The sequence below is a fragment of the Nuphar pumila genome, chromosome 1 (assembly GCF_984573655.1).
Source record: "Nuphar pumila chromosome 1, dmNupPumi1.hap1.1, whole genome shotgun sequence".
Lineage (NCBI taxonomy): Eukaryota > Viridiplantae > Streptophyta > Magnoliopsida > Nymphaeales > Nymphaeaceae > Nuphar > Nuphar pumila.
Genome location: NC_143249.1, coordinates 166,604,666 through 166,628,169, shown reverse-complemented (window position 1 = coordinate 166,628,169; position 23,504 = coordinate 166,604,666). Strand labels below are relative to the sequence as shown.

The 23,504-nt window shown below is 33.8% G+C and overlaps 1 protein-coding gene across 2 annotated transcripts in view; it reads right to left on the bottom strand.

The window, feature by feature from the left end:
- LOC149851209 (actin-related protein 2/3 complex subunit 3-like) overlaps positions 1-16,562 on the bottom strand; it is a 49,175-nt gene extending 32,613 nt beyond the window's left edge. The window contains exons 1-2 of one of the 2 annotated variants that reach the window (XM_090014172.1): positions 16,076-16,562; positions 15,895-15,992 (exon numbers count right to left, since the gene is read on the bottom strand). In XM_090014172.1, the coding sequence (XP_089870298.1) occupies positions 15,895-15,897 (3 nt within the window). In that variant the 5' untranslated portion in view covers positions 15,898-15,992; positions 16,076-16,562. The remainder of the gene's footprint in view (positions 1-15,894; positions 15,993-16,075) is intronic. The other variant, XM_090014181.1, reaches the window with a different exon arrangement.
- Between the last annotated feature and the right edge of the window lie 6,942 nt (positions 16,563-23,504).

The following is a 23,504-nucleotide window of genomic DNA, read 5'->3' as shown; positions in this document are numbered from 1 at the left end:
CCTTTTTGGTTTTCGGCATAGGCTAAGAAAACATAAGTATTATTTTTGTTAGAAAGGACAAAACATTTAGAGCCCAAACAATTTTTATTTTTTTATAATTGGGAGGCAATTTAAACAATTTTTCAACAGGAGAATATTTCTAAGAATAGTTGAAGGCATTCTATTAATTAAATAGACCGTTGTAAGGGCAAATTCCGCCCAATATTTTTTTGAAATATTTTTTAATATGAGAAGAGTCTTAGTGGTTCCAATGATGTGCCGATGTTTTTTTTCGGCCAGCCCATTTTGTTGTGGTGTATATGGACAAAATCGTTGATGAATAATCCCTTGTTGACCAAGGTATTTTTTGAAGTTATTTGAAGAAAAAAAATCTCTCGAATCGGATATAAAGATTTTAATGGAGGTTTTAAATTATTTTTGACATAACTATGAAATTTTTTAAAACAAACAAATACTTCATATTTGAGTCTAAAAAAATAAATTTGTCTATTATAGTCATCCACAAATATAACATAACAAGATACTCCTCCATTAGACATAATCGGTGCCGTCCCCATACATCTGAATGTATTAATTCAAATGGTTCTTTGGAAACCAAATGACTAGGTCCAAAAGTAAAGATTTCATTTTTTCAAAAAAATACAATCTTCACAAACCAAGTCTTTTCATTACAATTTTCAAGAAAAGAAAACTAAACCAATTTTGACATTCTTGGATGTCCTAATCTCCTATGGCAATTTTCAATGTCCTCAACAAAATTACAAACAACTTGATTGGAAAGTTCTAAGTGTTAAGTTATATGTATAACTTCATATATAGTTATATATATTCAAGATATATGTAACTATAATGAATAATGTAATTTAGATTGCCCACCAGGGGCATTTTATATAAGTCAGAAAATAGGTTTTTTTGTATTCTTCTTCTTTTAATTTTTTTATTTTTTATATCTGTGTAAGGAAATTATGGTAATATGCCTCCACATAGTCGTTGGGAGTACTCCCAAGAGTCATAAATATGACCTGGGAGCCTCCCAACATCTATTTTGGAGACTCCTTCTTGGCCTTATCTTGTTTATAAATAAGGGCTTAAGGCCGCTTGTATAAGTAAGCTTTTTTGAAGCTCCTTGATGAATAAAATCATTATTTTTAAGTGTTGTTTCTCTTTTGATATTGTATACACTCTTGTGCTTGTGTAAGCCTTAGTACCAGTGTTATAAAAAACATTGAGGCATAGCGAGGCGCTCCACAAAAAACTGAGGCGAAGCATAAGCCTCAAGGCATAAAGTGTAAGCCTCGAATTTTTTTTTGAAATTTTAAAAGAATTATAAAAAAATATCTAAAAATACAAATAAATAAAAAAATGTTTTATTGATGAAGTAACAACCAATAAGAAATAGAAAATCTCAAATAAGTACTAAAAACTATGAGATTAACATATAAAAGTAACTAAGAAACTGATTACATAACTGGAAAATTAATTATATAATCGAAAAATATAGTGTCTTATAAAGCAACAACCAATAAGCAATAGAAAATCTCACACAACTAGAAAACTAATTATATAATTCAAAAATATAGTGTCCTATAAAGCAAAACCAATAAGCAATAGAAAATCGCATATGAGATTAACCTATAAAAGTTAAAATATATGAGATTAACATATAAGAAGTAAAGAAACATGTAATTAGAAACTATGTGCATTAAATCCTTCATTTGACACTCATAAGAAGAAGACATTGTGAGATGTTTTGGTATTAACTCATAAGTAGCATATTGTTGAGCCCTTTATGATAAATCCTTTATTTTTTACTTTTCTACAAAAATATATATTTTCTATGCTCTCGTATATATTCATTAGTTAATTTGTGTACGTGTTCATTCAAAGTATATATTTTTTTTGAAAAATTTTGAACACTTTTATGATTATTGATAATTTCATACATATGTCAAGGCATGTTCTTTGAAATATATGTAAAGTTTTTTAAAATAAGTTAATGCTTCTTGCATGTATTATGATCAATATTTTTATCTCTTGTTCTTGTTCTTGTTCTTGTTCTTGTTCTTGTTCTTGTTCTTGTTTTTGTTCTTGTTCTTGTTCTTGTTCTTGTTCTTGTTCTTGTTCTTGTTCTTGTTCTTGTTCTTGTTCTTGTTCTTGTTCTTGTTCTTGTTCTTGTTCTTGTTCTTGTTCTTGTTCTTGTTCTTATTCTTGTTCTTATTCTTGTACCCCTTTAGTGGGTGTTTGTGAGTGAATCTTTTTGTGGTTCTTTGAGTATTCTTTTTGGTATTTTGTTGGAACTCTTTGAGCGTCCACTTTGTTGTTGTGATAAATATCTTTTAGAGGACCTTTTTACTTTCATTAGTGAACATCATTGGAGACTTTCATTTTCTTGCATATTAAAGTATATTTTGGGTATATTAATGTGCTTATGATTATTTGGGTATATTCCTATAATATATTAAAAACTATGTTTTAAGTATGTGGTTTCTTAAGAACTCTAATTATCATGATTATATGTTTTTATGCCTCTTCCTTTTTGTTGAACAAATGAAATTTTCATCTTGAGCCCTTTATGGATGCCCCTTTGTGGGCTTTGTTGGTGTGCCCCTAATGGACACTTGTTGTGCTTGTCCACTTGGATCTTTAATGAACAATAATTTTCTTCATTAACAGTTCTTGTCATTTATAAAATGTTAAATACTATAGTAGATTTAAAATTATTAGATTATTGGATATGCATGAATTTTAATCTCTTTGAGAGTATCCATGATTGATTGCGCTTGGGTATGCTCTTAGTGTTGTTTATGGTTTATTGAGAACCTTTATAAGTTTTAGCCCCTTTTATGTTGTATATCATTGTTGTCTCATAATAAACTTATAATCTAGATTAGGCTCTCTCTCTCTCTCTCTAGCTTGTTTATATTGACCATACTCATTCTTCATTTTTATTGATATAACCTTGATTGTCTTTACTTACAAGGTTTATAAAAAATTATAAATTAATATATTGTGTGCATATGATTGCACAAATCTTTACAAGGCGTTTACCTAACTTTATTGGACTTGATTTTAAACTTTCTTTTTTAAATCAAATATTTGATATAAACTCACCTATTTGGAAATTGAATTATGTGAGTATGTATTGCCTTTTGTGGCATTTGGATTGTCCATCACAGAATTTTATATGATGCATCTTTCTCTTGGCCTTGTTATTTGTTCAGAGATGTTTGTTGGGGTGAGTTGTGTACACCTCGTTTTATATCAGTTTAAATTGTCAACTTGTGGTTTGGCTCTAATTAACGGTTGATTGATGTCTGAATTTGTGAGTATCACTCATTTGTTGATTGACCATTGTTATTATTATGTATGCTTATAACTCTATTTATATGTGATAGCATTCTATTGTTTGAAACCATGGTATTTCGAAAGATTGTTAAAATTGCTATTCTTTTTTTTATGACATTAGTGTGTTTTCATAACAAGCTTTCTTACCTCGAGTGTCTTCTCCTTATTACGCCTCTTATCTAAGTGTCATTATACGTAGACAAGAGATGTTTGTTCACACCTTTATTGGACTTTATTTGAAACTTATTTTTTCAAATCGAATATTTGATATGAACTCACCTATTCTAAAATTGAATTATGTGAGTAGTGACACTTGGATTGTCCATCACAAAATTTTATATGATGCATCTTTATCTTGGCCTTGTTATTTGTTCAGAGATATTTGTTGGGGTGAGTTGTGTGCACCTCATTTTATATTAGTTTAGATTATCAACTTATGGTTTAGCTCTAACTGATGGTTGATTGATGTTTGAATTTGTGAGTATCACTTATTTGTTGATTGGCCATTGTTATTATTATGTATGCTTATAACTCTATTTATCTGTGATAGCATTCTATTGTTTAAAACCATAGTGTTTCAAAGGATTGTTAAAATTGATATTCTTTTCTTTTACATTAGTGCGTTTTCATTACAAAATTTCTTACCTCGAGTGTTTTCTCCTTGTTATGCCTTTTATCTAAGTGTCATTATATATAGACAAGAGATGTTTGTTTACACCTTCGTATGTGTTTTTTAGCCCATTATTAGTATTATGGTTATACTATTGATCTAGTCGCTGATAAACTTGTTTTTTAGTGTCATTATATGTAGACAAGAAATGTTTATTCACACCTTCCTGTGTGATTTTAGCCCATTGTTGGCATTATGATTATGCTCTTGTTCTAGTTGTTGATACACTTGTTTGGAGTGTCATTATATATAAAGACAAGAGATATTTATATACACTTTCGTGTATGTCTTTGGCCCTTTAGTGGCTTGTAGCTTTATGTTTATGGTCTTGTTCTAGTCGTTGATAGACTTGATTTTGAGGATTGGAGGTCTAGTGAGGTGATTGCTTGTCATGGTCAAACTATTGTTGAGATTTACAAACATCATTTATTGTGTTATATGAGATTTTTTAAAATCTCTCCACAAAATTTTTGAATTTTTCACTAAGTTATCTTTATATGAAAAATGGTTATTGAAATATTTTTATGCATTTTGCATCGAATATGCTTTAATTGCATGATTAAGGACACTTTAAATTTGTTTCACGATAGGCTGCCTTGTGTGTTTTGCATATATATTACTATTTGCAAAAATATTACTTCGTAAGATTTATGGAATTTTAATTTTTTTATAAGTTATTTTTTCTTAGAAAAGTTTTTATTGGTTCGTAAGCGACTCTTTCATTGGCACTAAACTATTGCATGATTCATTTATATATGCATGATTATTACTGCTTCTAAAACATAATGTTTGATTGATCCGTGTTTGTCATATTTGTCTTATCTTAAGCTTTATTGAATGATTTGAATTATTTCTTATATCTTTCGCTGTGCAACAAATCCTGTTTCATTTCTTGCATGCATTAATGTGCTTTTTCTTGATAAATATATGTGTTGATTATCCTAAAGTTAGCTTTTTTATTTGTTGGTTGTTTCTTAAGTTTTTCACATCTTATGCATGACTGTGAAGTTTTCCTAGTAGGTTTTACTTTCTCATTTCGAAGTATCGGGGTATTGTGCATATTTCCATAAATGTTTGCATGAATGTTTAAGGTGATTAATGATTTATGCCTCCTTCCATAATATCAATATATTTTGAACAAAAAATATTTTAAAATGTTCTTCATTTTTATGATATATATGTTTTTTTGTATAGTTGGGATATTTGGCTTAATGATCTATTTACAGGTTGCTAAGTATTGAAAAGCCGTTTTGAGCAAATGATTGAACGTAAATATTGAAAACTCTATACATCCTTCAATATGCTTTAATTGGGTTTTTTTGTATTTGCAAACTTACTGTTATATCACCGTAAGTTTGAGGGGAGGGGGGAGGGAGTGTTAAGTTATATGTATAACTTCATATATAGTTATATATATATATATATATATATATATATATATATATATATATATATATATTCAAGATATATGTAACTATAATGAATAATGTAATTTAGATTGCTCACCAAGGGCATTTTGGTCATTTTGTACAAGCTAGAAAATAAGTTTTTCTTTATTATTCTTCTTTTTTTGTATTTTTTATTTCTTTGTGTAAGGGCATTATGGTAATTGCCTCCATATAGTCATTGAGAGTACTCCCAATGGTCATAAATATGACTGTTGAGAGCCTCCCAATGTTTATTTTGGAGGCTCCCTCTTGGCCTCTTCTTGTCTATAAATAAGGGCTTAAGGCTCCTTGTATAAGTAAGCTTCTTTGAAGCTCTTTGATAAATAAATTCATTATTTTTAAGTATTGTCGCTCTTTTGATATTGTATACACTCTCGTGCTTGTGTAAGCCTTAGTGCTTTTTGGATTGTCCCATAGTGGACTTGCACTTTGTTATTGCATTCTTCATAAGCCCTTAGTGGTTTTTATGCTTTAAACGATTTGTTGGTGTGATTTGTGCCTCTTGAGTGAGGTGTGTAAAGACTTCTTGTTTCATTACACTAAGTCCCCGCCTAGGCCACCTGGGTGCTAACTAGTCCTCACCTAAGCCCAAACTTGTCTTCTTTTTATATATATATATATATATATATATATATATATATATAGAGAGAGAGAGAGAGAGAGAAGGGGGACGGTCCACCTATTAAATGGTCTACCCCTTGTCCTCCCCTTCAAAATATGTATATTATATATGTTTTTTCGCAAATCTGATCGTATAAATGTGATCTCCTGTTAAATTGTATTGTACCTTTTATATATATTTGTATATATAGAGAGAGAGATACATACATACATATATATATATATATATATATATATTTGTACCCAATAAGGGTATATTCATCATTTCACCTCATTTTACACATTCTTTCTTATAGAATATGTTTGTAACTTTTTACTTTTTATTTCTTTTTATTCTTTTGTTTTTTTTTTTGCACATGGAAGGGCCCACACAATATGATCGTTGGGCCCTCCGACGGTCCAAATTATGACCGTTGGAGGGGTCCCAACAATCATACTGGGAGCCCCTCCATGGTCTCCCATTTGTATAAATAGGGGTGCTCTCCCTTGAGTTTCCTTATGCTTTTTATAAAGCCCATTTGGGTCTCAATATATTGAAGTTCATTTTTTATGCCTTTGTGAATGTGTATCCGTGCCTTTGTGTACTTGTGAGAGTTCTCCTTGTGCCTTTGTGCACACTTCGTATTTCTAGCATTGTCTTCGTACACAAATGCTCTTTTTATAGAGATTTTTACATGGTATCAGAGCAAGGTTTCTTGGAGAAAGAAAATCTTGTGGTTCTTCACAATATCGAGTGCCTCGAAAAGCGTGTGTTCAACTTTTTTGTGATTGGCATGAAGACTCCGCTCCATCCAATATTTTAGAAGATTACTACAACAAGTAAGATTTAAAATCTCATTGTGGTAAGATTTAAAATCTTATTGTGGTATGTATTCTTTTCTCTCATCTTATCTCTCTAATGGGTAAAAAAGACTCTCATTTCTCTCTTGGCTTTAAGCTTAATGGCTCCAATTATCACGTGTGGGCCGGAAATATGGAAGCTCATATTAAAGGAAAAGGGCTTTGGGGTTATGTTCAAGGCTCGATTCCAGAACCGGAACCTAAAATTACTTTGGTTGAAAAAGGGGAAATCAAAATTCTTGAGGGAGATGAAAGAACTAAGGCTCTTGAAGAATATAGCAAAAAATATGAGGAATGGGAAATGAAGAACTTCAAGATTTTGTCTTGGATCTTCTCCTCCGTTGAGACTAGAATCAACGCCAATATTATAAAGTTCAAAAAGGCATCTCAAGCATGGGAGTACCTTGAAAAGATGTACACTTCTAGGGACTTGTCCCATAAGTATTACCTCCAAAAGAGGGCATTAACTCTTCTTCAAGGGGAAATGACTATAAGGGAGTATTTTGCCGAACTCTCTTCCATTTGGAATGAGCTTGCTATGCTTGAACCAAAGTGAAGTGGAGAAGCCATTGAGCTTCGTCATAAACAATTAGAAGAAGATCAATTTTTCAATTTTTTGAATGGACTAAGGCCCGAGTTTGAGCAAATTAGATCTTCTATTCTATCCTCCTTCACCTCTCCCTCTCTTGAAGACGTCATTACTAAATTAAGCGGAGAGGAAACTCGCATGGGCATTAGAAAGCAAAATCCAAGTGTTCTTGCAATGCCTACAAATCAAGAAGAGTGTGATGGAGCAAATGTCGTTTCTAGGCCCGAGAACAACTTGAGGACATATAAACCTCTTCATTTTAAAAATCAAAATCAAGGATCCAATGGTAGACAAGGTGGAAGAAAGGACTATAGTAAAATTGTGTGTCACTTTTGCAAGGAACCGAGACACATCAAACCGGTTTGTCCCAAATAGAAGAAATTATTAACTATGGCAACTACATTCAAACCTCAAAAAAAAGAAAGTGCATCTACTTCCACAAATGAAGCTATCTCTTTAAATCAAATTATGAAAGCTCTTCAACCTTTTCTTAAGGGAGCCATTTCTGGTGTCGTCGTATCTACTCCTTCCCCTCCAAGTAAAACTTTTTGGCTTTTACTCGGGTGCTTTATTTCATATGTATCCAAACATTTTTTTCTCTTTCCGAATACTCTAAAAATATGTCATCATCGTTTGTTTCAACCGCGGATGGCACTTCTTTTGAAATTAAGGGGATTAAAAACTTTGAAACCCAAAATTTCTTTATTCCCAAAATTAGATTTATACCAAAATTAAATTTGAACTTACTTTCCGTTTCTCAACTCTCGAACCTTGGATGTGACATTCAATTCTTATCTAATAAGTGTTTAATACAGGATCACCGGTCCGGAAGGTTGATTGGGAAAGGCTCTAGGAAAGGAGATTTATACTATGTGGACTCTCTTCAAATTCCTAAAACTCCTTTTTATAATGTGGTCCAACATAAAGATATAAATGTGTGGCACAAAAGACTGGGTCATCCCAACATCACCAAGTTGTCCTATTTGCATTTTGTTAATATTTTTGTAAAAATACTTTTTCTTGTAATGATTGCATTCTTGGAAAAATGAGAAGTATGCCTTTTGAACAAAGATCTATGTTTACCACAAAACCTTTTGAAATTATTCATTTGGATGTTTGGAGACCGGCACCCGTCATATCTAAGGAAGACTTTGCATATTATGTGATTTTTGTGGATGATTTTTCTCGATATTGTTAGATATATTTCCTTAAACACAAGCATGAAATCTTTTCATGTTTTAAATCATATCATATGATAATTAAGAATCAATTTAATAGTAATTTAAAGATATTTAGGACCGATTCCGGAGGGAAATATCTCTCTAATGAATTTAAGAAATATCTTGAAGACTATAGTATTGTCCATCAAAGATCGTGTCCTAAGACCCCACAACAAAATGGGTTGGCTGAAATGAAGCATAGGCATATCATTGAAACCACTAGAACTCTTCTTATATCCCAAAGCATTCCAAAAAAATTTGGGGTTGAGGCAGCTCTTGCATCCATTTATCTTATTAATCGTCTTCCATCCAAAAATTTAGATAAAATTTCTCCTTTTGAGACTCTATATGGAAAAGAACCCGATTATAATAGATTGAGAGTTTTTTGTTGTAAGTGTTTTGTCCTTATCGATAAAAATTATAAACTCTCACCCAAAGTCATTCTTTGTGCTTTTCTTGGCTATTCTGAAACCCAAAAAGGATTTCGATATTATTATATTAAGAATGATAAGTTATATGTCTCAAGGAATGTGACGTTTTTGAAAAATGATAGTGGTTTTAAAAAAATGAATCACTTAGAAAATGTTGACTATTCTTTTTTATTTGAGTTATTATCTAAAGATGATGATATCTCTAGTGATGATAAATTAACATATGATAGTGACCAGTGTTGTGAAAAGCGTTGAGGCGTAGCGAGGCGCTTCACCAAAATTTGAGGCGAGGCATAAGCCTCGAGGCGTAAAGCGTAAACCTAAAAAAAAATAACTTAAAAAAGACTATAAAAAATATCTAAAATTATGAATAAATAAAAAATGTTTTATTGATGAAGCAACAACCAAGAAGAAATAAAAAAATATCAAATAAATACTAAAAAAATATGAGATTAACATGTAAAAGTAACATTAATGCAACAACTTAGATGAGCATTCATTCAATTCTATATAAGCCATATAGATGAACCTATACAAGAATTAACAGAGTTGAACAACAATTATTCATGGCCACAATGAAATAAGTCCATCGTGGATATAGGCATAGTAGCCGAACCATGGTGTTCTATTTCTTCTCTCTTTCTCTACCGTTTTGATTTAAAGGCATAGATCATTTACTGCCATAAAATTGTGACAATCCAACTCATGCATCGTGAGCCCTTTTGTTCGTGTTTGATAGGCAACTCTATTTTGCTGAAAAGAAAAAAGGGTCTCACAAACACTGACAACTACCGTCCATCTTGAGATCAACGGCATCCAGAAGTGCTCTGACGGAATACCGTGAGCACATTCTGACCTGATCCCCTCTCGTCGGTGGGTCAGGGTTGGGCCATTGGGTGGCATGGACTCTAATTAAAATTGCGTCAGATCGGTTCGGTTTAGGTCATCCCCATGTCCCACAGTATATGCGTGTGAAGAGGCAACTCGAACGTGCCAAAGACCTCAAACGAAAGAGGAAAAATGAGGAGTTGTGTTCCAGCTTTCCAGGTACTCTCTCTCTCTCTCTCTCTCTCTCTCTCTTTGAGATTACCAATATTCTTGCAAACAAATTAACATGAGCCCGTAAACCCCACTTATGCTTTTTATCCGCTTCAATTTTGGCTATTCGTTTAGTGAGAGACAGCAGTAATTTGTGCGCTGATGCTGCTCCACTTGGGTTCTGATTGTTATAAACAATGAGAGGATGAGAAAATTAACAAGTGGGTTTTGAGATTCAGCAATTCCATCACTAATAGCACATGAGATATAGCGTTGCTGAGAGACGAGAGAGGGCCTGAGTGAGAGACAAGAGAGATGTGAGAGAGCAGAGAGACCAGCAGAGAATGAGGGTCCTCGATATAAAAAATTTGAGGCATGTACGCCTCACCTTGAGGCGCACCTCGCCCTGAGGCGTACGCCTCAAAGCGTATGAGGCGTACGCCTCAGGGCATTTACGCTTTTATGTTATGCCTCAAGGCACAAAGGCCCTCGCCTTGAGGCGAGGCACGCTTTTTGTGCCTTGAGGCGCATTTTTAATAACACTGATCAGATGTCTCATCACCATTGTTTCAATTAGAAAATAGAATATTTTTCAAATGGACGTCAAAAATGTCTTTTTAAATGGTGATCTAAATGAAAAAGTATATATGGATGCTCCGCCAGGAATGGAGACTCCCAAAGGAAAGGTGTTTCATCTTCGAAAAGCACATTATGGTCTAAAACAAGCCCCCAAGGCTTGGTATGATAGATTTAATTTTGTAATGATAGAAAATGGATTCTCGTCATGTTTCACTAACACCGCTTTATTTGTTAGAAAAACCAATGTAGGGATAGTAATACTGCTTTTATATGTGAATAATATGCTAATAACTGGAAGTGATATTAAAGGAGTTAAAAACATAAAATCAATTTTAAAGGATAAATTTGAGATGTATGACTTGGCATTTCTAACTTATTTTTTGGGTATTGAAGTGGCATACTCTCATAGAGGGTTATTTTTATCTCAAACTAAGCTTGCCTCTGAGATTCTTGACAGGTCAGGTATTACAGATAATAAAGTTTGTTAAACTCCTGCTATAATAGGAGCCAAAATGAAAATTGATGATGGCACTCCCCTCACAGATCCCACTCCCTATAGACAGCTTGTGGGTTCGTTGATATATCTGAGTATTACTAGGCCAGATATATCTCATGCAGTCCATACTGCAAGCTAGTTTCAACATGCACCAACGTCTGTTCACATGAGTGCCATTTTGTGGATCATCAGATACATAAAGGGTACATTAAATAAGAGAGTATTCTTATCATCTTCCTTTGAATTGAAATTAATTGCTTATACTGACTCTAACTGGGGAGGTGACCCAAATAACTGTCACTCTACTATTGGTTTTTGTGTGTTTTTAGGAGACTCGCTGATCTCATGGAGATATAAGAAGCAGCAAAAAGTGTTTTTATCCTCTACCGAAGCTGAATATCGAGCTATGGCAACTACTACCATGAAAATTGTATGGATTCATCAGATATTAGAAGACATGGGGATCAATGTAGAAGGGCCCACCAAGCTATGCTGTGATAACAAGAGTACAATTTATATTACCAAAAATTATACATTTCATGAGCGGACTAAACACATTGAGATGGACTGTCACTATGTTCGAGAAGCATATCTGAAAGGAGTCATAGATCTTCCATATGTAACTTCAGAATATCAGTTGACAGATTTCTTCACCAAGGCACTGTGTTCTCCGCGGTTCAACTTCCTTCTTGACAAATTTTTGGTTATGTCACCCTAAGTTTGAGGGGGGTGTTAAATTGTATTGTATCTTTTATATATATTTGTATATATATAGAGATACATATACATATATATCTCGTATATATATGTATATGTATCTATCTCATTATATACATATATATATATATATATATATATATATTTGTACCTGATAAGGGTATATTCATCATTTCACCTCATTTTACACATTCTTTTTTATAGAATATGTTTGTAACTTTTTACTTTTTATTTCTTTTTATTTCCTTTCTTTTTATTCTTTTGTTTTTTTGCACATGGAGGGGCCCACACAATATGATCGTTGGGCCCTCCAACGATCCAAATTATGACTGTTGGAGGGGTCCCAACGATTATATTGGGAGCCCCTCCATGGTCTCCCATTTGTATAAATAGGGGTGCTCCCCCTTGAGTTTCCTTATGCTTTTTGTAAAGCCCATTTGGGTCTCAATATATTGAAGTTCATTTTTTATGCCTTTGTGCATGTGTATCCGTGCCTTTGTGCACTTGTGAGAGTTCTCCTTGTGCCTTTGTGTACATTTCGTGTTTCTAGCATTGTGTTCGTACACAAATGCTCTTTTTATAGAGATTTTTACATCTCCATGGTTGAAAACATGTGCATAAACTCATGGATGAAAGTTTTTTTATGTATAGATAACATTTTATAATGTAGAAAAATTTATAAATTTTTGGACCCTTGTAAAATATTACCTACACATAAAAAAAAGTTTGATCTAAGAGTAGAAACATACAAACTGATTTTAAAGGGGAGGACAGGGGGTGGACCATGCCCGTTCTCATATATATATATATATATATATATATATATATATATATATATATATATATATATATATATATACAAACTGAATATTGGCTACTAATGAAGGTAAGGAACTAATGAGTAGAAATCAATCTTTTCTTCAAAAATTTCCAATTTTTTGTAAATCAAATGTTACAGATGTGATCTACATGGTTTGTTTAGTAGGAAATTTGTTTTGAATCATGTGATTATGACAAGTAATTAGGTTTTTAAATAGGTCCAAAAATCAATGGGCCACAATGTGCCAAAATTTCATAACTCAAAAGATCACAATTTTATATCAAAAAAGCACGATCCAAGGCTTGATCCTTAGCAAACAAACTATGTTGAACACATCTATGTGGTTAGATTGAGTTGATACAACTTGCACCTTTGATTTCTAGCTCATTGGTTCCTTACCTTCATTAGTAGAAAATATTTTCTCATATATATATATATATATATATATATATATATATATATATATATATATATATATATATATATATATATATATATATGTGAGAACTGAAAATATGAGAACTAATGTGTGAACCGCTTTTCATGGAATTTTTGTTATTTTCTCTTGAATCTAACCGTTAGGATGTGATATACGTGCTTGGATTTATAAGAATCTGCTCTTGAATTGTCCAATTTTGATGCATAAACATGATTTTTTTTAAGGTTTTAAAATCAATGGCTCATAATCTTCATAAATATTCAAGCATTCAAAAATCACATTTTTTCATTGAAAATGCATGATCCAATGGTTGATTCCTAAAGAATTCGCCATGCCAAGCACATCGACATGGTTGGATTTGCTAAAAAAGTGTTGGAAATGCCCATATTTCTAGTTCTCATATTTCATTTCTCTTATTCTAGTTAGTATATATATATATATATTGTATTTTTTTATATGTATATCTACTCATTTTTTCAGATATATAAATATAAATTCTAAGTCTTATACAAATATATATTATTGTAAATTCTACAATTTTTTATTTATTTTTTTTCTTCCAACTAGTCCTGCCTAGGCCTTTTAGGTGTCTATCGCCTAGACACCGACTAGCACTTTTGACTACATAGCTATTCAGTCATATGGTTTATGCATGTCAAGGCATCACTTATGTGCCATATTTCACACTGACCACCATGGGGTTGTCATTCTATGTTTCATTTGCAATCAATAGTATGAATTTTTCCCTCAAAGTTGTAATAAAATAAATGGACTATAAGGCCTTCAGTTTCTGAATTTTACAAGGCAACAGGAAATCTTAAAGTTAAGCTATTGGATAAAATAAAAATAAGATAAACTGACTGAAAAATCAGGCTCAGTTTTCATATCATGTCTAATTATTAACAAGCATGAGACAGTCCCATCTCATCATGACTTCATCTGCCAGCAAGTTGATGTAACTCATTAACTCCATGAAGGCACTGTTTTTTTCTCATGTTGTTTTGAAGATGACAAAACAGTGTGATCAAGTCATCCAGAACCATTTAACAAGTTTATGAGACAATTATAGAATATGTGAGTGGCTCCAGAGTTAAATAAACCATCTACCATGTGTTATATAATATGTATTTCTATCTCATTTCATTCATAGGTTGCTCAGATGGATCGGATAGATCTTTTCGTATAGAAAATATAGAAAGAAGTCTGTTGATATTGGTTTGGTTGACACAGTATATAAGGCATGTTATACTGCTGAATAACAAGCCTTCCGTTATCCATTTATAGATAATCTGTGTGCTTGGGAGCTCATGATGATTGAGTAGACCAAGATCTCACGATGACTGCAATTTAGAGAGGTGCAAAAGAACAATCCTACCGGATAACCAGCACTGCAAATAATCTTTATATTGGATGACTCTGTTTTGATGATCCCTACCCTATCTGAGACCCTTTGGCTAAGATAGGCAACTTCACCAAAATAGCAGCCTCACTCAACCAATGACTTGACCATATTTCTGAAAATCCTTTGTACACAGTTGTAGAAACATGTCAAGACAGAGCTTAATGGTGAAAAAACTCTCAACCACTGGTAATTGGGAAAGAGATATTTATAGAAGTGCCTCATATACTGTGTGCTGCATATTCATTACAGGAGATATGAACTGTTATTCCTAAGGATTTTAGCAAAAACAGAGCAAAAAGGCATCCATACAATTGCTCTACAATGCAGCAATGACTCGAATATTTATAACACAAACAGAGCTGCAGATGTTTCATCACTGCAGATATAAGCCCCTCATCTTGAGGCTGTCATTTCCATGAGTTTGATAAGCCTGGCATCCTACCTTGAACAAGTTGGATTAGCCGATGACTAAGTAATTTGGTTACAAAGAAAGCGTAGAGTATCACCATGGATAAGTTGGCCAACAAATATTTCACAAACCTGGACAATTTTTAGTTATACAGTGACCCCCAAAAACTCATAAAATCAATTGCAGAAACGTGGTTATTCAACAAAGGAATTGAAAATATTGTGTCAAATTTAGGTGCACGATTTTGCTAACCTGAATTAATGCTTTAGGATTTTTCACTATTTGTTTGGTTCAGATCAAGATCAAGTCTTCAACTATTAATTCTGAAGTAGTTAGACTAGGGTATAATTTTGCATGAATCAACAATTATTTAGGCAGAAGTGTTCAGAGCAAGTCTTGCAAATTGTAAACTATCACAGATTTGAACAGAACCCACTTCTGCCACTTAAAAGGAAGCAAGCGGGAAATATCATGCTGAACCATTTTGAGCACTTGAAAGAACCTGTTCAAGCATTTTCGCATTCAGTCATCCAAAAAATTGAATGGCAGCGAAGAATACAATGTCCTTGACTATCCCATCATTTCCAGATAAGGGCATGTTTTGACACCCATGCTTACCCAGAATCAGGGTCCATAAAGGTACTGCCCTGATTATCCAAGTTTTTCTAGACAAGGGAGCATATCAAAGAACCCCTAAAGGATGGATCTTGCAGACAAATGAATACTGAAAATACTGAAACAAATGATCTCGAAAAGATGAAATTTATGATGCATTAAAAAATGCAACACCAAATACAATACAAATTCTAACAACCAAGTTCCTCCCATACCATGATTTGGTTTCCTGGATCACGTGGAACAAAATCCAGGCATTTCTAGATCACAAATCTTCTGATCTCAATCATCCTCTTGTTCCAAATCCCAGACTCTGCAAGACCATGGAGGACTCAGTGAGGCACATAATAATGAAAACGATGAAAAATATCTCCTTAAGGATGTGTTTGGATTCACCCACTAATGCAGTAAAAGCTTGATATTAACACTATTCCACAAGGGTGTGACCAAAACAACCACTTCAAGTTAAAGAAAAGAACATGGCCAAAGAGAGAGAGAGAGAGAGCAAAAAGAGGGCTTGGATAAAAATGGTAAAGCCTTGCAAATGAGGAGAGTTCAAAGAGTTATCAGATGGAAACGAAATAAGGGATAATAGACAAGTGTGTGTGCTACAAACCACATTTGAAATTGAGAAAATATCTGATAGAAGGGAAAATTTTGCATAGGAAAAGTTTGCATATCAAAATTTATTTTTACAAAAAAAGTTCTCTAGGCTTTTCAAAAGAAAACTTCTGCTAGGGTTTTTCTCCTCCAGCATCCCTCTGTGTGATCTCCGGCCTTTGGACAGTGGATCTTGCCAGACGTGCTGACTGGGATTCTAACTGATTGGTGCACCCCCTCCTGACAGCTGCTTCCCTTCATTGGAACGTGAAGCTGGGTGGAAACAACAGGCCGCTCCCTTGCTATTGCTGCAGGGTTGAGTGGCGTGTCTAGGTATATCAATGGGTCAGGTTTGGTTTGGACCCAGGTGAAACCAAACCCAGACCTGATTTGAGATTATGGTGGCAGGTCCGAACCCAAGTCTAATCGGACTCACCATAAGAGAAACCATACCCTAATCCTATAACCAAACCTGGACCATGCCCAGTAAAATAATATTTTTTGAATTTTTTTACATTGGAAATTGTGGATCTTAGTTGGAACTCGGGTCGGGCCCAAGTCTGGTATGAAATTTCACAAACCATACCCAGATCCATATATTAATCAAACCCTTCTGGTCTGACCCAGATTCTAATCGAACCTTCTTGTTTATCACCAAAGCTCAACCCTTCAGGGTATGGTACAGGTCGGATAAGGGTCAAACCTGACTTATTGACACCCCTAGGCAGGTCTAGAAGTGGAGCAATGAGAGGGTGGTGTATGTTCGCCCCCGATGATTCACTGAATCCCACGTCTGTGTTCGGGGGGTCGAATGAGCGCCACGTATTCATGCACATGGGTCTCGTATTCTCATGTAAGTTGACATAACTTTGCACCGGACTCTGGTGCTGTTGCAAAGACCTAATCACCCTTACTTGCTTTTCATGCCCTGAAACGACGGTTCGAGAAAATGACAAAAATATCCTCCATTCAAAAGTTGTCAAACGACAGTTCGAGAAGCTGACAAAAAAGTCCTCCATCCAGAAAGTTTGATGTTAACTATTTAAAGTGGAGACGTTCCCTATTCATTAAACTCCTGCGCCATCTGCTGTAACAGTAGCTCCCATTATCAACCCAAACTTTGCCTTCGTCTCCAGTCGAGTTTTCCGCCTTGTTTTACAACACATTGTTTCCTTCTCGTGCCTGCCTTGTGTTACAAAACATTCCCGTGTCTTCTCTTCATTTTTGTTGTCGTTAGGCATCATGGAAGAAAGCAATGATGCACAAACATTCCAACCAGTGCCATCAGCGTGAGTAGCTTTTCATCTCATCATGCTATCGATGAAGAAGGCATGTCGTCTTGTGTGCCATTAAGGCATTGTTTGGTTATTGCAGGTAGATCTTGTTCTTACGATGGTTGGAAAGTTTGATGTTAACTATTTAAAGTGGAGACGTTCCCTATCCATTAAACTCATGCGCCATCTGCTGTAACAGTAGCTCCCATTATCAACCCAAACTTTTCCTTCTTCTCCAGTCGAGTTTTCCGCCTTGCTTTTTACCCTGTTTTACAACACATTGTTGCCTTCTCGTGTCTGTCTTGTGTTACAAAACATTCCCGTGTCTTCTCTTCATTTTTGTTGTCGTTAGGCATCATGGAAGAAAGCAATGATGCACAAACATTCCAACCAGTGCCATTAAGGCAGCGTGAGTAGCTTTTCATCTCATCATGCTATCGATGAAGAAGGCATGTCGTGTTGTGTGCCATTAAGGCATTGTTTGTTTATTGCAGGTAGATCTTCTCCTTACGATGGTTGGAAACTTATCGATATTTGTAAGACGCTGGGACCTGTTGACAAGAATGCTTGTTTACAAATGCTAGGAAGGGCCTCTACCCCATCAGGTATCCTACATTGTATGTCAAACCCCTGTATTAGTAACATACTCCCATTTTTGTGAGACACATTTTTGTTAGTTAATATCGATTTGTTTGCTATTATGATAAATTTCTTCCTTATCTATTTGTAATTTATTGTGCGATATATTTATCCACCTTTTAGACAGTATGATTTTGTATTGTCGAGTTGTAAGTTATTATGCTGAACTGCCGTATCGATTTTCAATATCTTACAAATCGATTAGTATATCGATTTATTCGATATTATATGTTTTGTAATATGTATTTGTAAGATATTTGTACACAGACTTTGAAAACGTGTGCATGCAGAAACACATCGTTACACGCATTGGGGGGTGATTTTCGCATGCATATCGCTGCTCTCTCAGCGACTTCTATTGAACTCGTGTTATAGCCTCGTGGATATAATGAGAGCGTTATCGTCAACACACATGTACGACATGAGTATTCTATTGGCATGGTAAGCGACAACTCGATGCTCATTATAAGCAAACATCAAATCGCATACTGTCGTTCATTAAATCGTTGCTTTGACTTGCTTAACCTTATCGGTATCCATTGTTACATGCATCCAGTACCGGCCCTGTTCGGGGGGGGGGGGGGGAGGGGGGACATATAACCTGCTTTGTCTTATTGTGGAGGTGACGATGCAACCAGTCATCACAATGTTCATCATGCTGAAAAGGTTAGGACGGTAGGCTGCCAAGACAAACCTCTTCGATCCTTGGCGCAAATCATGAGTTATGCGGTGATTCAACCCAACCTTGATTTGCCTCCACCCCTTGATGATGGAGGCAAGAAATCGATACATATCCCGCAGGACTTTTATGACGAGAAGAGGAAATCTTTCTCGCATTGTCTGGTCTATAAGTGGGATATAAGGCCAATGGAGCGTGAATATTATATCTCAGAATTGTGTAATATCGCAGAATTGTGTAACAGGTGGAAACTGAACTTGAAACCAGCTTTCTCAGAACACAACATATATACGTGACAATCCTATACCACATATAAAAAGGACTGAGACGTCTATGACAAGAATCAAAGGGACTAATTCAAGATCACATACTGCCCTTATCAATTAGAAATGAGAATGCAACACAAAATTGCATCTATTATGCCAGGTATGTGGAGCTTATAGCTAAAATGCCAATAAAAATGTGATGATCATGACCATTTTCAGAGGGAAAATGCAAAGAGAATGAGACCAAATAAAATTGAAGGACAAGATGCAAATAACATCCTCTTTTACAATTGCCAAACAAAATAACCGTAACAAATAGATCTAGAATCTGTTAGGTAGACGCCCTAATTCAAGATCACATAATGCACTTATCAATTGGAGATTAGAATTAGCTCAATTTTGAAGAATCTAACGTACCCCCAAGAGGAAAAGCAGGGAGAAACTAGAACGCACAATATCGACCACCGATCCTCGGAAGCAAGGTTGTTGGTCGTTGTGGATCTCTGTTTCTCAGAGAGAGAGAGAGAGAGCGTTGGGTGCTGGTATCGTCAAACAGGGAGGCGTGAGCAGCGCCGATGAGGACGGCCTTAAGCCCAGGAAACTTTTTCACATGAAATGTGCCTCAATCTGAAAACATTTTTCATATGAAAACTCTTTTTGTTTGTCAAAAGGTTTTATATTGGCAATTTCTACACCAAGGAACGTTTGAGGGACGCAAGAGTATGTCGTACCAATGCGGGCCCCGCGGTGTCATCCAAGTTACAGGCAGCGAACATAAATAGAAGGCACTGTTGTATCCCTTCTGCCTCACACGAGTCCCCATTTTCAGGAAAACAGAGTGTGACTCTATTGTCCAGGACAGTGTCACGTCCCATATATTTTATACATTAAACACGTAAATGGTGTGTCTGCTTCGCAGACAACGCTTGGCAATGACATCGTGTTTTGTCTATTCTGTCCTGACCCTTTTTAGGACAATTACAAGGTGCCCTTATCTTTGTCTAGTGTAGGCATCTAACATGTTAGAACACTACTATCCATTTGTCCCACATTTGATTCATCATTGTGAACAACTTGAATACAAATGTTAAAAATTTGATACTTTAACTAAAAAATAAATATTTTAAGCATAAATTTTTTTTAATATTATAATGCCCCAAAACTTTTAACCCAAAAATTTAGGACATATAAATTTAGGAGAAAATATACACGTTACAATGCATATGTTACATAATAATTACAATGCTTCAAATAAGTATTTTTAATAATTTCTCTTGCATCAATTAGCAAAATTAAACACATAACCATGATCAAGTATACAAATCATTAGTTGCATGCTTTCAACACATAAATTCAAAATCTATGCACATTATAATAGTTTTAACCAAAGCCAATACCTAATCTCATGTATGACTTTTTTAGTAATTTTATATTTTAATTTAGTGTCATGCAATATTATGTAAAATATCCATGACTGAGTGTTTGCATTGTTAGGACATGTTTAACACAAAACAAATGTGTACAAGTATAAGCTATTTGTTTCTCTTGATTACCACTCACATCAGGTACTCATAGAAAATCATCCAGACAAAGTTTACCTCATGGGATGTTTATTATGCTATGTATTTTAATTTTTTAGGTGAATTACTGAATCAAATCCCTAAGTGGGCGGTTCACGATTGAGACTCTGCAAATGTTGTATAAACTAGGATGCATCTTATACTATTATAGCAGTAGTGAGACCTATGATATGTGACACATTGAGAGTCTAGACCTCCTACCACATGAGGATTAGAGACCAAGTGAGATGCCTCATTTTCATAAAAAATATCTTACGTAGTTACTCATGGATTATACCACCTACTATCTCCAAGGTAAGCCAAGCATTTTTTATAACATACACCTTCTTAAGGTGTACCCAGAATCCTAGGAGATTTTGTAACATACATCCTCCCAGTGTACCCAAAATCCATAAATATCAGATAACATACACCCTCCAAGTATACCTATAATGTGCCAAATAAGTAATCTTTATTAATAGCAATAGGTCAAGGCATATCTATATATCTTTTTTTTATATGTCATTTACAATTTGCCCTTCATGACCATAGTGTCCTAAATACCCCCTTCTAATGTAGCTCTCCCACATTTGTCTTTCTCGACGAAAGCAATAAATTGTGACAACACATGACAATCACATATCACATTCACATAGATAACTCATTCAGTTAAGCATGTTCATGATTTCATTTTTGAACCATTTGCTCAATTATTTTCTTATGAGCATCCATGTACACAATTATATTTTTTATGTTATTTGCACCATCACAACACATGATATACTTCTCATTAGCTTTTCAAACACAAGTCACATCTCATAACATACTTAACATTGTGACAACATTTTAATTATCATGATAACATATTCACATCATGCTTAGCATCATAATAATATTTTAATATCATGACAACATATTAATATCATGATACAACATATCAACATATGCTTAACATCATGACATTACGTTAACATCATGCTTAACATTATAGAAGCATTCTAATATCATGACAATATATTAACATCATGCTTAACAACATAACAACATATCATATCATGCTTAACATTAATTCATTATAGTAATGGTATTGCATATATTTCTATACACATAAATGATATTTCAAATAAGTTTTTGTGCATATCATTTTCCATTAGGCACATGACAAGTTCAGAATTTTTGTGCACACAAACATACTATTCAAACTAATTTTTTTATAAAAATCTATGCATATTATTCAAACTGATTTTTCTATGCATATATGCAGATCATTTAAACTAAATTTTTTTGTACACATATGCACACTATTAAGTCTGAATTTTCTGTGTGTACACCATTAAAACTATTTTTTCTTTGCACATATACATATCATTCAAATTGAATTTTCTGTGTATATATGCACGCCATTAAATATGAATTTTTTATGCACATATACACCGTTGAGGCTAAAATTTTTGTTCATATATGTACAACATTAAATTTGAAATTTATATGCAGATATACAAGCCATTGAAACAAATTTTTTTTTACATATAATCACTTCATTAAAATTGAAATTCTTGTACACATATGCACACTATTAAATTTAGAAGTTTTGTGCGCATATGCACACTATTAAATTTTAATTTATTGTGCACATGTGCTCATTATTAAATATGAAATTTTTGTATACATATACACACTATTAAATCTAAAAATTTTGTGCATATATGCAATATATAAAATTAGATTTCATGTGCACATAAACACTTTATAAAGTCAGATTTTATGTGCACATAAACCTTTGCATAAACAATTTATGTGCGCATAAATTTTATAACCAACAACATAATTTCAAATTTGTATAAACATAAATCTAGCATAATTATAATTTTATATTTGCATAAAACAAAAAATTCAATACAAATATAATTTTAGATTTGCATGAACCATAATTTCAATACATATATAAATTTCAGATTTGAAAAAAACTCAAATCCAACAATAATATAAATTAATATTTTCATAAAACACTATTCCAACACATATAAATTTCAGATTTTAGAAAAAACTCAAATCCAATGATAATATAAATTCAAATTTGTATGAAACATCTATCCAATATACATATTTTAAAACTATATTAACACACAATAGTTAGAATGTACCCTACCTCATAAAAAATATTAGAATTCAACTATCAAAAAATTTCAAAAATTGTTAGAATAGAAAATCCTCAAAAACATTGAAAATAGAACTCCTAAAAAAGCGTTAGGAACGTAGAACTCCTCAAAAATATTGAAATGAAGCTTCACCAAAATCGTTAGAGATGAAGCTCTCACCAAAATGTTGAAATCAAATATCCTTTAATATCATTAAGAATAAAACTTTTTCAAAATTGTTGGGTTGAAGCTCTCCTCTATGGCAACAATGTCTTCTCCGAAGTCGTAGAAGAGAGAGAGGGTAGAGACATTAAGAGAGAGAAATCAGAGAGAGAGATGAGATGAATGAGAGAGTTGCATGAATTAGAGAGAGAGAGCAATGAGAGATGAGAGGGGCATAAGCTAGGAAAATTGAGAGAGTGAGATGAGAGAAAATGAGAGGTGAGGGTTAAAAATAGGGATAGGTGGGGCGTGAAAGTGAGATAAAAATAAGAGAGTGGGGTGACGGCTAAGGAGGGAGAGTGGAAATCTTCTATATGCTTCCTCATCTTTCTATTTTGGGTTGCCCTACGAGTGAGCCCCACTTTCCACTATCTTCAATAATTTGTCCCACTTGGATCCTAGGTGGATCAATTAGTCCAAATCAAAATGGGAGCATCCCACACTTGGG